The sequence below is a fragment of the Bombina bombina genome, chromosome 3 (assembly GCF_027579735.1).
Source record: "Bombina bombina isolate aBomBom1 chromosome 3, aBomBom1.pri, whole genome shotgun sequence".
Lineage (NCBI taxonomy): Eukaryota > Metazoa > Chordata > Amphibia > Anura > Bombinatoridae > Bombina > Bombina bombina.
In genome coordinates, this window is record NC_069501.1 from 371,076,626 (window position 1) to 371,092,752 (window position 16,127).

A 16,127-nucleotide genomic window follows, 5' to 3' on the forward strand; every position below is an offset into this window, starting at 1 on the left:
GATGTATTTAAAAAACTTAATTAGTGTATTGCCATCCACCCTACTAGTATCCATAGAAGTTGAATCTCTGTATTCATCAATACCTCACAATTTGGGTCTTGAAGCTGTAAGATATTTTCTGACATAGGGGCAAGAGGTATGACAAACATACTAACGTTGTAATCACTTTTTACAATTTATATTGGAACATAATGGTTTTACTTTTGATGCAAGGTTTTACAAACAATTGTTGGGTACAGCCTTGGCAGCTTTTGCCTCTATTTAGGTAAATGTGAAGTAGAAAACATCCTCAATATATCTCATGACTATGAACATCTGATAGAACTATGGATTAGATGCATCAACAATGTTTTCCTATTATAGGATGGCACTAAGAATTCTTTGATCTTAGAGTTAGTAAAATGGGTGCAAAAATGATAATAGTCATTTAGAAAGCCTACAGCAACAAACACATTATTGGAGGCTAGTAGTCATCATCCAACCCCTCAGATTAAAGCCATCACTGTGGGCCAGTTCCTGAGACATTGGCGGAACTGCTCCACAATGTAAAGGTTTAAATATCATGTGGATGAGCAAAGCATGAGGTTTAAGACTCTAGGATACTCCAATTCAAGTATTAAAAAAGAATTCTAGAGAGCCAGGGATACCCAGAGGGAGGAACTCCTTTATAAACAAAGGTATACCAGGCAGAAACTGAATGTTAGATATGTATCAACCTTCAATAGTAGATGGGAATATTTGCAAGCAATACTGTATAAACATTGGAAGGTATTAACCTTAGATAGTGAAATAGCTAAAATAGTGGGAAGATATCCCTCGTTAACAGCCAGAAGAACTCAATCTCTCAGTGATAAATGTGTGCATAGTTACTATAAAAATCTAAGAGTAATGCAAATTATCTACAATTGAGAATATCAGAACCTGGGTCATTCCCTTGTGGGAAATGCATAGTGTGTAAATTTATTCTCAAAGGTAATAAAGTAACTAATCTAAGTGGAAAACAATATAGAACTTAATCATTGTAAAAAAAACTCTGTAGTTGTGTACTTAGTGAAATGCTCATGTCCAAAATTCTATATTGGTAAAACATATAGGGAACTCCATGAAGGGATTAAGGAGCATTATAAGGATATAAAACATGGTTGAATAAAGAGTAGTGGTGTAGCTAGGCACGTTGTGGAACATCATAATGGATGTGATAAAGATTTCTACTTTATGGATGTGGAATTAATTGACCTTAAAAGTAGAGGTGGTGATATTGATCAATTACTGTTAAGAGCTGAGTGCAAGTGAATTTCTAATATTAATTTATTGCAGCCATAGGGTTTGAAAGAAGAGATAAACTTTGCCCCATTTTTAGATGAATGAAAAGTGTAATGGTGTAACTCACTTGTTTATATTGCTGTATACCCTCTAAACTATACTCTATAATTAGTATTGATTAATTGCTCTGTAATAGTGTAAGAAATATAAAGCCTTTTTTATTATTTGTCTGTATAAATAAATGAACTTTTGTTTGTATAAATGTATGAGCTATTTGTTTGTTAGATGTAAATAATTGATTGTGCAACTTTATTGTTTTATGCATGTAGTAGATAGTTATTTCCACCTTTTTTCTGACAAAAAGGTTTTGAAAATGTATTAAGATGTAAATGAGCAAAAAGATTGATCCATTTCACCTGATGTCTTTTATTGAGCATAAAAAGACAGACCAGTTTTCATTATTCGTATATTTTTACTTGTAAACATGACAAGTTTAATAAAGCTCTTTTGAAAACTTAAAAAAAAAAAAAAAAAAAAAAGAAAAGACAGACCATCTGTCAAACAGCATGGGGCTTAAGAAAGCCCAACTCCTTACTGCAAGGGTGAAACGCATGTATCAATGTGTAATTACACCCCCAGAGGTGAGCGTTGTGTCTCAGAGCCGGAGAGGGATAGTGCTCTATGGAGATGCATGACTGTAATTTAACAGGTGCAAAAGTGTCTTGGTGGAGATCTATCGGTCCGGTAAGTGGTTATTAGATGGACGCTCTGGGAGGATCACTCTGAACGGTTTAAAATACTTCTCCATCTGGTCCGGTAAGCAGGGTCAGACTGGAAATAAAAAACAGCCCTGAAAAATTTGGAGACCAGCCCTATTTTCTGTTGAGTCAGTATAATGTGCACATCCCATTTTCCTTAAAGGGAATTACTGGGATACTCCTTCCCCCAATATGTTGTTTCAGAATTATATTATGTTTGTATAAAAAAGTGCTTTATTGTTGTTATATGCACCCTACAACCCAATTTCATTAATTAATCACCCCTTTAAGTTGTAGCTTTCCAGCCCCAGCTGCTACAGCCCACCGGAAAATTTTCTGGTATCCTGGTAAGCCAATCCGGCCTTGCCGGAAAGGTTCATATATGGTGATGTTGTTCCTGCAATATTAACCACTCTGGTAGGATTGATGCCTACAAGATTGACCCCACTATAATTAAATTATGGGAGTTATAACCCTACCCTTAACTGTTTTGGCAGTAGTGAGCTGCAGCCTTGCTTCTTATACTAATGATGTTGCTAATCTAAACTTTGCTAAGCAAGAACTTTTACTTTATGACAACGTTTGGAAGTGTTTGATTTAATCTCTAGCCAAGCTCTTGATACTAACCAGATATTACTGACAAAGGGCTAGATTACAAATGGAGAACTAAATTATTGCTCGCCCATGCGTTAATTAACCAGCCATTACAAGTGGCTGGTTATTGCTACCGCTGTAGCAATTAGCTCTATGAAAATTAACCAGAGATCTGATCTCTGGTTAATTTTCTAAAAGTGCCCCAAATGCCCTAAAAATAGCATTATGGTTTTTTATTAAAAAATGTAGCATTTTTTTAAAAATGAAAAACAACTGCACAAGGAAGTTTTTGGGGTCTAAAGTTGGTGGGAGTGGGGTGTTAGAAAAAAAACGGCATTGGGGTCTACAGGAACTGTGTGTTCCCAGTAAATATATACATATATGTGTATGCTTATATACATATATATTCATATGTTAATATGTGTATATACACATATTAACACATAAATATATATGTATATAGTCAGAAACATATATATTTTAAAATGCTGCCAATCGCTGCGCTACTTACCCCCTTTTGCTGCCCCTTTCGTGAGGTTTTGATGCCGTCTTTGACGTCCTTAGAATGAGGCTCCCATTAGAGCCTATGGAAGTGCGCTTGTAATACCAGCGCACATTAGGTTTTATTCCTTTCTTGAATGCTAGGAGATGCTTGTTTTGCTCATTGCTAGTGTAATAAATGTTGTTTGATTTTTTCACACTATGGGATCACCTGCTCCTTGCATCTTGGTTTAATATTTGCTATATTGCTTGGGTACGAGTCTGTGCAGGATAGGGTCTGATTTTTCTTTTCTCTTTTTATTTATATTATTCCTTTTTGATCCCCCAATGTTTTCCACTTAACTATGAATGATACATTTTATGCATTGTTGGAATATTTTTTATATTTTGTATTTGAATAATCACTAAGGATATTGATGTAATTCATGAGGATACATTATTGTTATAAATTATGATACTTAAAAATATTTCACCAAATATCATACACATATTTGCCCATATTTGTATTATCAGAGATGCATCTTCACTTTAAGCTTTTAAGTGTAATGTACTATCACTTTCAATAATAGCTAATAAAGCTTATTCACCTGAAAAGGGTGGGATTACATGGTATAACATTTCTGTAAATTGCACAGTTTGAACACTTTGCTTGAGAAAGGGCTTTGCACGAAACGGCTATTTCTGACACGCTTGGAATAAATTGCTGCAATCCCTTTTTTGTGTGTGTTTATATATGCCTGCTTTGGTGAGGCAGGGATTGTTTGCACCCTATTTTGAATAACTGAATTGTCAAACAAAGAGTACACAAAAGCCCAAGCAATGGAAAACAAACCAGATGTTTTTACCATTGCAGAAGTTAAACCTGCAGCCATTGAGAGGCTCAAGAGATTTTCTTTCGGTTCCAGATACTGAGATGAGCTCTAAACAATGGGAAAGAGAAGAAAAAAAAAGCAGTAAATCTGGAATTAGACCCCTCAACACTCGCCGAGTATTACCATTTGCGGAGAATAACGAGTGACCTCAGAGTTTCTGTGAGATCAACCATGTTCATGGAGAACAAAAGAAATTTGTTTCACATTTGAAAAAATTCTCAATAAATTTGTTTTCGATATTCTGATCCTTACTATACAACTCATACACCGTGAGACCTAGGCCAATCAAGAAAAAGTTGGAAAATTACTTAAGTGGACATTTCTAGTTTAAAGAACCAACATCAATACATTGTTGGATGAGTTACGTAAAAGTAACAAGGACCTCAAAAGAGAGAAATTCTCTCCCGTGATGTGGATGATTACCTCAATGATCATGCGTATTGATGGGATTCTCTTGAGGTACAAGATTACAGAGGCAGCAAAGAAAGACGCCAACACCCAAAAAGGAGGGTCCCATGCCTATGCAGTCACCATAGTCTCAAGATTCTTTTTCCTTGCAGAGGGACAACGGAAACGACGGAGGTGGGGTGGCAAAAAATATATGAGGAACCAGGAACGTGTCACACAAAACTCAGAGAATAAAACATACGTTGACTTTCAAATTAATACAAACTTTTGAAATGTATGTATATTGGTGAATACACAGACTAAGAACTATTATCACCATATCAAGACTGCATTAATTTATCAACTTAATCCTATTCAGACTCTTAAGTAGACTCCTAGTGCTTGTTCCCACATTCCCTCTCAATTTCTAACCTAAACCACTAAGTGGGATATTTGTTCACACTTATAGCTGCTTTTTTCCTTTCCACAACTATCTAATTTCTATAGATCAGGATTGCTTGAACCTCTCGTGATTCCAATCAATTTTCTTTCACACACACATATATATCTATACACGGATGGGTATTTCTGCCCCTGCTCTTTTATCATCTGCCTTTCCACAATTTAGACAAGAATAATAAAAAAAACATGCAAAGGTGTATAGGGGCATGTTGAATGTCAGAATCAAGTTGTCCCCTTTTAATTCAGTCAACCCCAGGTTTTTTTTTTTATGTCGCCTTAATGTGATTTGCCCAGTTATTGAAATATTTAACCATATATTGGTATTTTCCTATATCCTATTAACCACTTATAAATAAATTAAAAGAACTAACGGCTAGATTACGAGTTTTGCATTATGAGCGGCTCGGTACTAACTTGCAAGTTATTTCCACCGCTCACCTCCCTATAGCGCTGCTATTACAGGTTTGCAAAAACCCAGCGTTGAGCTCCATACCGCACCCAAATACCAGCGCTGCTTTGAGCTGGTTTTACGTGCTTGTGCACGATTTCCCCATAGATGTCAATGGGGAGAGCCGGCTAAACAAAAGCCTGACACCTGCAATAAAGGAGCGTAAAGCTCCGTAACGCAGCCCCATTGATTCCTATGGGGAAAGAAAATTTATGTTTACACCTAACAACCTAACATAAACCCCGAGTCTAAACCCCCTTAATCTGCCGCCCCTGACATCGCCGCAACCTGCAGTACACTTATTAACCCCTAATCTGCCGCCCCTAACATCGCCGCAACCTACCTACATTTATTAACCCCTAATATGCCGCCCCCAATGTCGCCGCCACCTACCTACACTTATTAACCCCTAATCTGCCGCCCCCAATGTCGTTGCTACCTACATTACACTTATTAACCCCTAATCTTCCGCCCCCAACGTCGCCGCCACTATATTAAATTTATTAACCGCTAAACCTAACCCTAAGTCTAACCCTAACACCCACTAACTTGAACATAATTAAAATAAATCTAAATAAAATTTACAATTAATACCTAAATAATTCCTATTTAAAACTAAATACTTACCTGTAAAATAAACCCTAAGCTAGCTACAATTTAACTAATAGTTACATTGTAGCTATCTTAGGTTTTATTTTATTTCACAGGCAAGTCTGTATTTATTTTAACTAGGTAGACTAGTTAGTAAATAGTTATTAACTATTTACTAACTACCTAGCTAAAATAAATACAAATTTACCTGTAAAATAAAACCTAACCTGTCTTACACTAACACCTAACCTTACACTACAATTAAATAAATTACATTATTTAAATACAATTAACTAAATTACAAAAAAACCCACTAAATACACAAAATAAAAAAGAAATGATCAAATATTTAAACTAATTACACCTAATCTAATAGCCCTATCAGAATAAAAAAGCCCCCCCAAAATAAAAAAAAAACCCTAGCCTAAACTAAACTGCCAATAGCCCTTAAAGGGACCTTTTGCGGGGCATTGCCCCTAAGAAATCAGCTCTTTTACCTGTAAAAAAATACAGACAACCCCCCAAATGTAAAACCCACCACCCACACAACCAAACCCCCCAAATAAAATCCTATCTAAAAAACCTAAGCTCCCCATTGCCCTGAAAAGGGCATTTGGATGGGCATTGCCCTTAAAAGGGCATTTAGCTCTTTTTCAGCCCAAACTCTAAGCTAAAAATAAAACCCACCCAATAAACCCTTAAAAAAAAACTAACACTAACCCCCGAAGATCCACTTACAGTTTTTGAAGACCGGACATCCATCCTCAACGAAGCCGGGAGAAGTCTTCATCCAAGCAGGCAGAAGTCCTCAACGAAGCCGGGAGAAGTCTTCATCCAGACGGCATCTTCTATCTTCATCCTTCCGGCGTGGAGCATGCTCTTCATACGGTCTCAGCCGTACACTGAAGGTACCTTTAAATGACGTCATCCAAGATGGCATCCCTTGAATTCCGATTGGCTGATAGAATTCTATCAGCCAATCGGAATTAAAGGTGAAAAAATCCTATTGACTGATAGAATTGCAATCAGCCAATAGGATTGAGCTCACATTCTATTGGCTATTCCAATCAGCCAATAGAATGCAAGCTGAATCCTATTGGCTGATTGGATCAGCCAGTAGGATTGAAGCTCAATCCTATTGGCTGATTGCATCAGCCAATAGGATTTTTTCACCTTTGATTCCGATTCGGAATTCAGGGGGCTTTATCTTGGATGACGTCATTTAAAGGAACCTTCAGTGTATGGCTGGGACCGTATGAAGAGGATGCTCCGCACCGGATGTCTTGAAGATGGAGCCGCTCCGCGTTGGAAGGATGAAGATAGAAGATGCCGTCTGGATGAAGAGTTCTGCCCGCCTGGAGGACCACTTCTTGCCGCTTGGATGAAGACTTCTCCCGGCTTCGTTGAGGACTACTGCCCACTTGGATGAAGACCTCTCCCGGCTTTGTTGAGGATGGATGTCCGGTCTTCAAAAACTGTAAGTGGATCTTCGGGGGTTAGTGTTAGGTTTTTTAAGGGTTTATTGGGTGGGTTTTATTTTTAGCTTAGGGTTTGGACTGAAAAAGAGCTAAATGCCCTTTTAAGGGCAATGCCCATCCAAATGCCCTTTTCAGGGCAATGGGGAGCTTAGGTTTTTAGATAGGATTTTATTTGGGAGGTTTGGTTGTGTGGGTGGTGGGTTTTACTGTTGGGGGGTTGTTTGTATTTTTTTTTACAGGTAAAAGAGCTGATTTATTTGGGGCAATGCCCCGCAAAAGGCCCTTTTAAGGGCTATTGGCAGTTTAGTTTAGGCTAGGGTTTTTTTTTTATTTTGGGGGGGGGCTTTTTTATTTTGATAGGGCTATTAGATTTGGTGTAATTAGTTTAAATATTTGATCATTTCTTTTTTATTTTGTGTAATTTAGTGGGGGGGTTTTCTGTAATTTAGTTAATTGTATTTAATTAATTTAATTTATTTAATTGTAGTGTAAGGTTAGGTGTTAGTGTAAGACAGGTTAGGTTTTATTTTACAGGTAAATTTGTATTTATTTTAACTAGGTAGTTAGTAAATAGTTAATAACTATTTACTAACTAATCAAAAAATAAAAATAAAACCTAAGATAGCTACAATGTAACTATTAGTTATATTGTAGCTAGCTTATGGTTTATTTATAGGTAAGTATTTAGTTTTAAATATGAATTATTTAGTTAATGATAGTAATTTTTATTTAGATTTATTTTAATTATATTAAAGTTAGTGGGTGTTAGGGTTACACTTAGGGTTAGGTTTAGGGGTTAATAACTTTAGTATAGTGGCAGTGATTTTGGGGGCAGCAGATTAAGGGTTAATAACAGTAATGTAGGTTGCATCGATGTTAGGGACAGCAGATTAGGGGTTAATAATATTTAACTAGTGTTTGCGATGCGGGAGTGCGGCGGTCTAGGGGTTAATATGTTTATTCTAGTGGCGGCGATGTCCGGAGCGGCAGATTAGGGGTTAATAATTTTATTTTAGTGTTTGCGATGCGGGAGGGCCTCGGTTTAGGGGTTAATAGGTAGTTTATGGGTGTTAGTGTACTTTTTAGCACTTTAGTTATGAGTTTTATGTTACGGCTTTGTAACATAAAAGCCATAACTACTGACTTTCAGTTTATGGTATGGATCTTGTAGTTATAGGCTGTACCGCTCACTTTTTGGCCAGACAGGCAAACTCGTAATACCTGTGCTATGGAAGTCCCATTGAAAAAGGACTTTTTGAAAGCTGCGGCAATTACGTTGCGTTACGGCCAAAAAGTGTGCGGTACAGCTATACCTGCAAAACTCCTAATACCAGCGGTAGTGAATAAGCAGCGTTATGAAGCTTTTTCACTCATAACGCAAAACTTGTAATCTAGTCGTAAGTTATTTATGTTGTAGATACAAAAAAAGTATATTTTTTTGTTATGAACTATGAAAATTTGAATCATAGCAATAATCAGTGTTTTGGCAAGTAGAATGTTAATAAATGCTTTTTTTGTCTTGGTTTCTTTAGCAATTAATGGATATACTCACAGGAACGAACGGCTGGGATTTTGTCATGATCATGTTGTTCAATGGCATGTTTCTAGTGTAGGAATCCAGGATGAAATCATTGGGGTCCATCTAAGTGGGCATTCGTTCAAATACAATGGAAGAAGTGAGGATGTGGTGACTCTTTTTCCTATGGCTGGTGAAAGTATTTCTGTAGAAATGGATAATGTAGGTATGTCATAGAAATCTATAAAATGTTTATACATTTAGATCAGTTTTATTTAAAAAGTCTTTGTGACTAGGCCCTAAATGCACCACTCATTTTGTACAAAGGAGGTAGGAAAAACTCTGAAGGTTTTTATGTAAAATATTCACAATCACAAGTATCTCATTGTCTAAGAAATTTGAAGAAAACCAGCTTAAAAGCTATTATAAAACCAAGCAATCTGTTTTTTGGATAATATATTTTCAGTTAGGTTTGATTGAAGTGAGGAGATTTAATCAAGAATACTTTTTCAACAAATGCTATTCTCCACACATAAGAAAGTAAATCTTTATAATTTATTCTCCTTTTTTAAAAGGCCTTTATAGTTGAAAATTTCAATTCACTAATTTGTTAGAGCATGTAATTTTATCACTATCGGACCTGCAAATCAATGTGTTTAACCCTGCAAACACCAAATCTTTGTGTTTAACTCCTGCAAACTCCCACAGAACACAGTGAAAGCACGTACAATAAAGATTACACTGGGACTTGTCAATATAAAGGTGTTACAATAAAGTTACATTTTTGTACAGCCTTATAAGTTGGGTGGCCCCCTATCTTGTAAAAAAAAAATACAGGTCTTGCTAATTATCATAAATTGGCTTAAATAATTATACAGCATAATTCAGAAACTAACGTTACAAGCACTGATTTTAAATGATAATCTCTTTAAAATTAGATTCCAACACACTTAGAAGATGTTTAAATACAACTTGGCCTTTATTCTTTATTATTTACATTGACCTGAACCTAAAAATACCAGGCATGCCATTTAAGCACCAGCTGGTTTTTGTAACTCTTATTATAAGTGAATAATAAAAGATTATTATTTCCAGGAAAAAATACTTGTAGTTAAAAGGATTAATCATTTAATAGGATATTCAGGTTGAAAACAGAGGAAGGAAGTTGGAGTTCTGGAAATAAATGATAGGAGATAATTAGAGTTTGTCTTTACACACCTGTTATTGCACACCAAGAGGCCGATTTATCAAGCCCCGTACGGCGCCATATTCACCTGTTTCTGCGCGGGCATTCGGAAACAGGAGTTAAGAAGCAACGGATCGTATACGATCGGGTTGATTGACACCCCAGGGGGCGGCATTGCAAAAGCAGTTCACTAGAACTGCTTGTGCAATGATAAATGCCGACAGAGTATGCTGTCGGCATTTATTGATGTCTGGCGGACATGATCGCTAAAGTGGATCATGTCCGCCAGACAAATGATAAATCGGCCCCAAAGGTGTTTTTGTTTGTCAATAAGTAGAGAGGCGAGAGGAATAACCATTCTATAGGACAGTGATTTTGCATTTGGCAGAAAGCGAATTTCCGTTTCATAAAAACTATTCGAATGGAGAAGAATGTAGAAAGATAGGAAGTCAGTATAGAACTTATATAGGATTGCCTCAGTATATTTAGAAGCAAAGGTAAGAAGTATTATCTGAAACAAATAGTAGTAATTGAAAGTTAGAGTATTTTTTTGTGTAAATTTGTGTTTTAATAAATATTCTCTTTTTACTAGTGTGTGACTATAAAATTGTGTATTTTCACATATAGAGTAGATAATATTCCAGATACAAAGATTAGCACATAATTTAAATACACAATTTTTCAAATGCTTTAATGGAGATATTTAGGAAAATAAGTAGAAAAGCATTTCCCCATTCTAATCCAGAGGGATTTCTTTCATGTAATTAGCAAGAGTCCATGAGCTAGTGACGTATGGGATATACATTCCTACCAGGAGGGGCAAAGTTTCCCAAACCTCAAAATGCCTATAAATACACCCCTCACCACACCCACAAATCAGTTTTACAAACTTTGCCTCCTGTGGAGGTGGTGAAGTAAGTTTGTGCTAGATTCTACGTTGATATGCGCTCCGCAGCAGGTTGGAGCCCGGTTTTCCTCTCAGCGTGCAGTGAATGTCAGAGGGATGTGAAGAGAGTATTGCCTATTTGAATTCAATGATCTCCTTCTACGGGGTCTATTTCATAGGTTCTCTGTTATCGGTCGTAGAGATTCATCTCTTACCTCCCTTTTCAGATCGACGATATACTCTTATATATACCATTACCTCTACTGATTCTCGTTTCAGTACTGGTTTGGCTTTCTACTACATGTAGATGAGTGTCCTGGGGTAAGTAAGTCTTATTTTTGTGACACTCTAAGCTATGGTTGGGCACTTTTATATAAAGTTCTAAATATTTGTGTTTAAACATTTATTTGCCTTGATTCAGGATGTTCAATATTCCTTATTTCAGACAGTCAGTTTCATTATTTGGGATAATGCATTTGAATAATCAATTTTTCTTACCTTAAAATTTGACTTTTTTCCCTGTGGGCTGTTAGGCTCGCGGGGGCTGAAAATGCTTCATTTTATTGCGTCATTCTTGGCGCGGACTTTTCTTTCATGTAATTAGCAAGAGTCCATGAGCTAGTGACGTATGGGATATACATTCCTATCAGGAGGGGCAAAGTTTCCCAAACCTCAAAATGCCTATAAATACACCCCTCACCACACCCACAAATCAGTTTTACAAACTTTGCCTCCTATGGAGGTGGTGAAGTAAGTTTGTGCTAGATTCTACGTTGATATGCGCTCCGCAGCAGGTTGGAGCCCGGTTTTCCTCTCAGGGTGCAGTGAATGTCAGAGGGATGTGAGGAGAGTATTGCCTATTTGAATTCAATGATCTCCTTCTACGGGGTCTATTTCATAGGTTCTTTGTTATCGGTCGTAGAGATTCATCTCTTACCTCCCTTTTCAGATCGACGATATACTCTTATATATACCATTACCTCTGATTCTCGTTTCAGTACTGGTTTGGTTTTCTACTACATGTAGATGAGTGTCCTGGGGTAAGTAAGTCTTATTTTCTGTGACACTCTAAGCTATGGTTGGGCACCTTTATATAAAGTTCTAAATATATGTATTCAAACATTTATTTGCCTTGACTCAGAATGTTCAACGTTCCTTATTTCAGACAGTCAGTTTCATATTTGGGATAATGCATATGAATAAATCAATATTTTTTCTTACCTTAAAATTTGACTTTTTTTCCCTGTGGGCTGTTAGGCTCGCGGGGGCTGAAAATGCTTCATTTTATTGCGTCATTCTTGGCGCGGACTTTTTTGGCGCAAAAATTTTTTTCTGTTTCCGGCGTCATACGTGTCGCCGGAAGTTGCGTCATTTTTGACGTTTTTTTACGCCAAAAGTGTTGGCGTTCCGGATGTGGCGTCATTTTTGGCGCCAAAAGCATTTAGGCGCCAAATAATGTGGGCGTCTTTTTTGGCGCTAAAAAATATGGGCGTCATTTTTGTCTCCACATTATTTAAGTCTTATTATTTATTGATTCTGGTTGCTAGAAGCTTGTTCACTGGCATTTTTTCCCATTCCTGAAACTGTCATTTAAGGAATTTGATCAATTTTGCTTTATATGTTGTTTTTTCTATTACATATTGCAAGATGTCCCAGATTGACACTGAGTCAGAAGATACTTCTGGAAAAACGCTGCCTGGTGCTGGATCTACCAAAGTTAAGTGTATCTGTTGTAAACTTGTGGTATCTGTTCCTCCAGCTGTTGTTTGTAATGAATGTCATGACAAACTTGTTAATGCAGATAATATTTCCTTTACTAATGTTACATTACCTGTTGCGGTTCCGTCAACATCTAATACTCAGAGTGTTCCTGTTAACATAAGAGATTTTGTTTCTAAATCCATTAAGAAGGCTATGTCTGTTATTCCCCTTCTAGTAAACGTAAAAGGTCTTTTAAAACTTCTCATTTTTCAGATGAATTTTTAAATGAACATCATCATTCTGATTCTAATAGTGGTTCCTATGGTTCAGAGGATTCTGTTTCAGAGGTTGATGCTGATAAATCCTCATATTTATTCAAAATGGAATTTATTCGTTCTTTACTTAAAGAGGTCTTAATTGCATTAAAAATAGAGGATTCTGGTCCTCTTGATACTAAATCTAAACGTTTAAATAAGATTTTTAAATCTCCTGTAGTTATTCCAGAAGTTTTTCCTGTCCCTGATGCTATTTCTGAAGTAATCTCCAGGGAATGGAATAATTTGGGTAATTCATTTACTCCTTCTAAACGTTTTAAGCAATTATATCCTGTGCCATCTGACAGATTAGAATTTTGGGACAAAATCCCTAAGGTTGATGGGGCTGTCTCTACTCTTGCTAAACGTACTACTATTCCTATGGCAGATAGTACTTCCTTCAAGGATCCTTTAGATAGAAAGATTGAATCTTTTCTAAGAAAAGCTTACTTATATTCGGGTAATCTTCTTAGACCTGCTATATCTTTAGCGGATGTTGCTGCAGCTTCAACTTTTTGGTTAGAAGCTTTAGCGCAACAAGTAACAGATCATAATTCTCATAGCATTGTTAATCTTCTTCAACATGCTAATAATTTTATTTGTGATTCCATCTTTGATATCATTAGAGTTGATGTCAGGTATATGTCTCTAGCTATTTTAGCTAGAAGAGCTTTATGGCTTAAAACTTGGAATGCTGATATGTCTTCTAAGTCAACTTTGCTTTCCCTTTCTTTCCAGGGTAATACATTATTTGGTTCTCAGTTGGATTCTATTATCTCAACTGTTACTGGAGGGAAAGGAACTTTTTTACCACAGGATAAAACATCTAAGGGTAAATTTAGGTCTAATAATCGTTTTCGTTCCTTTCGTCACAATAAGGAACAAAAGCCTGATCCTTCACCCACAGGAGCGGTGTCAGTTTGGAAACCATCTCCAGTCTGGAATAAATCCAAGCCTTTTAGAAAACCAAAGTCAGCTCCCAAGTCCACATGAAGGTGCGGCCCTCATTCCAGCCCAGCTGGTAGGGGGCAGATTACGATTTTTCAAAGAAATTTGGATCAAATCAATTCACAATCTTTGGATTCAAAACATTGTTTCAGAAGGGTACAGAATTGGCTTCAAAATAAGGCCTCCTGCAAAGAGATTTTTTCTTTCCCGTGTCCCAATAAATCCAGCGAAGGCTCAAGCATTTCTGAAATGTGTTTCAGATCTAGAGTTGGCTGGAGTAATTATGCCAGTTCCAGTTCTGGAACAGGGGCTGGGGTTTTATTCAAATCTCTTCATTGTACCAAAGAAGGAGAATTCCTTCAGACCAGTTCTGGATCTAAAAATATTGAATCGTTATGTAAGGATACCAATATTCAAAATGGTAACTATAAGGACTATCCTGCCTTTTGTTCAGCAAGGGCATTATATGTCCACAATAGATTTACAGGATGCATATCTGCATATTCCGATTCATCCAGATCACTATCAGTTTCTGAGATTCTCTTTCCTAGACAAGCATTACCAGTTTGTGGCTCTGCCGTTTGGCCTAGCAACAGCTCCAAGAATTTTTACAAAGGTTCTCGGTGCCCTTCTGTCTGTAATCAGAGAACAGGGTATTGTGGTATTTCCTTATTTGGACGATATCTTGGTACTTGCTCAGTCTTCACATTTAGCAGAATCTCATACGAATCGACTTGTGTTGTTTCTTCAAGATCATGGTTGGAGGATCAATTTACCAAAAAGTTCATTGATTCCTCAGACAAGGGTAACCTTTTTAGGTTTCCAGGTAGATTCAGCGTCCATGACTCTGTCTCTGACAGACAAGAGACGTCTAAAATTGATCTCAGCATGTCGAAACCTTCAAATCACAATCATTCCCTTCGGTAGCCTTATGCATGGAAATTCTAGGTCTTATGACTGCTGCATCGGACGCGATCCCCTTTGCTCGTTTTCACATGCGACCTCTTCAGCTCTGTATGCTGAACCAGTGGTGCAGGGATTACATAAAGATATCTCAATTAATATCTTTAAAACCGATTGTACGACACTCTCTGACGTGGTGGACAGATCACCATCGTTTAGTTCAGGGGGCTTCTTTTGTTCTTCCGACCTGGACTGTAATTTCAACAGATGCAAGTCTGACAGGTTGGGGAGCTGTTTGGGGGTCTCTGACAGCACAAGGGGTTTGGGAATCTCAGGAGGTGAGATTACCAATCAATATTTTGGAACTCCGTGCAATTTTCAGAGCTCTTCAGTCATGGCCTCTTCTAAAGAGAGAATCGTTCATTTGTTTTCAGACAGACAATGTCACAATTGTGGCATACATCAATCATCAAGGAGGGACTCACAGTCCTCTGGCTATGAAAGAAGTATCTCGAATACTGGTATGGGCGGAATCCAGCTCCTGTCTAGTTTCTGCGGTTCATATCCCAGGTATAGACAATTGGGAGGCGGATTATCTCAGTCGCCAGACGTTACATCCGGGCGAATGGTCTCTTCACCCAGAGGTTTTTCTTCAGATTGTTCATATGTGGGGACTTCCAGAAATAGATCTGATGGCCTCTCATCTAAACATGAAACTTCCCAGGTATCTGTCCAGATCCAGGGATCCTCAAGCGGAAGCAGTGGATGCATTGTCACTTCCTTGGAAGTATCATCCTGCCTATATCTTTCCGCCTCTAGTTCTTCTTCCAAGAGTAATCTCCAAGATTCTGAAGGAATGCTCGTTTGTTCTGCTGGTGGCTCCAGCATGGCCTCACAGGTTTTGGTATGCGGATCTTGTCCGGATGGCCTCTTGCCAACCGTGGACTCTTCCGTTAAGACCAGACCTTCTGTCGCAAGGTCCTTTTTTCCATCAGGATCTCAAATCCTTAAATTTAAAGGTATGGAGATTGAACGCTTGATTCTTAGTCAAAGAGGTTTCTCTGACTCTGTGATTAATACTATGTTACAGGCTCGTAAATCCGTATCTAGGGAGATATATTATAGAGTTTGGAAGACTTATATTTCTTGGTGTCTTTCTCATCGTTTTTCCTGGCATTCTTTTAGAATTCTGAGAATTTTACAGTTTCTTCAGGATGGTTTGGATAAAGGTTTGTCTGCAAGTTCCTTGAAAGGACAAATCTCTGCTCTTTCTGTTCTTTTTCACAGAAAGATTGCTAATCTTCCTGATATTCATTGTT

General features: G+C 37.3%; 1 protein-coding gene across 1 annotated transcript in view; it reads left to right on the forward strand.

Annotated features, from left to right (window-relative positions):
- Positions 1-16,127, forward strand: part of F5 (coagulation factor V) — a 423,639-nt gene that overhangs the window by 159,780 nt on the left and 247,732 nt on the right. Inside the window, exon 12 of the mRNA XM_053706505.1 lies at positions 8,887-9,096. Coding sequence (XP_053562480.1) covers positions 8,887-9,096 — 210 coding nt within the window. The remainder of the gene's footprint in view (positions 1-8,886; positions 9,097-16,127) is intronic.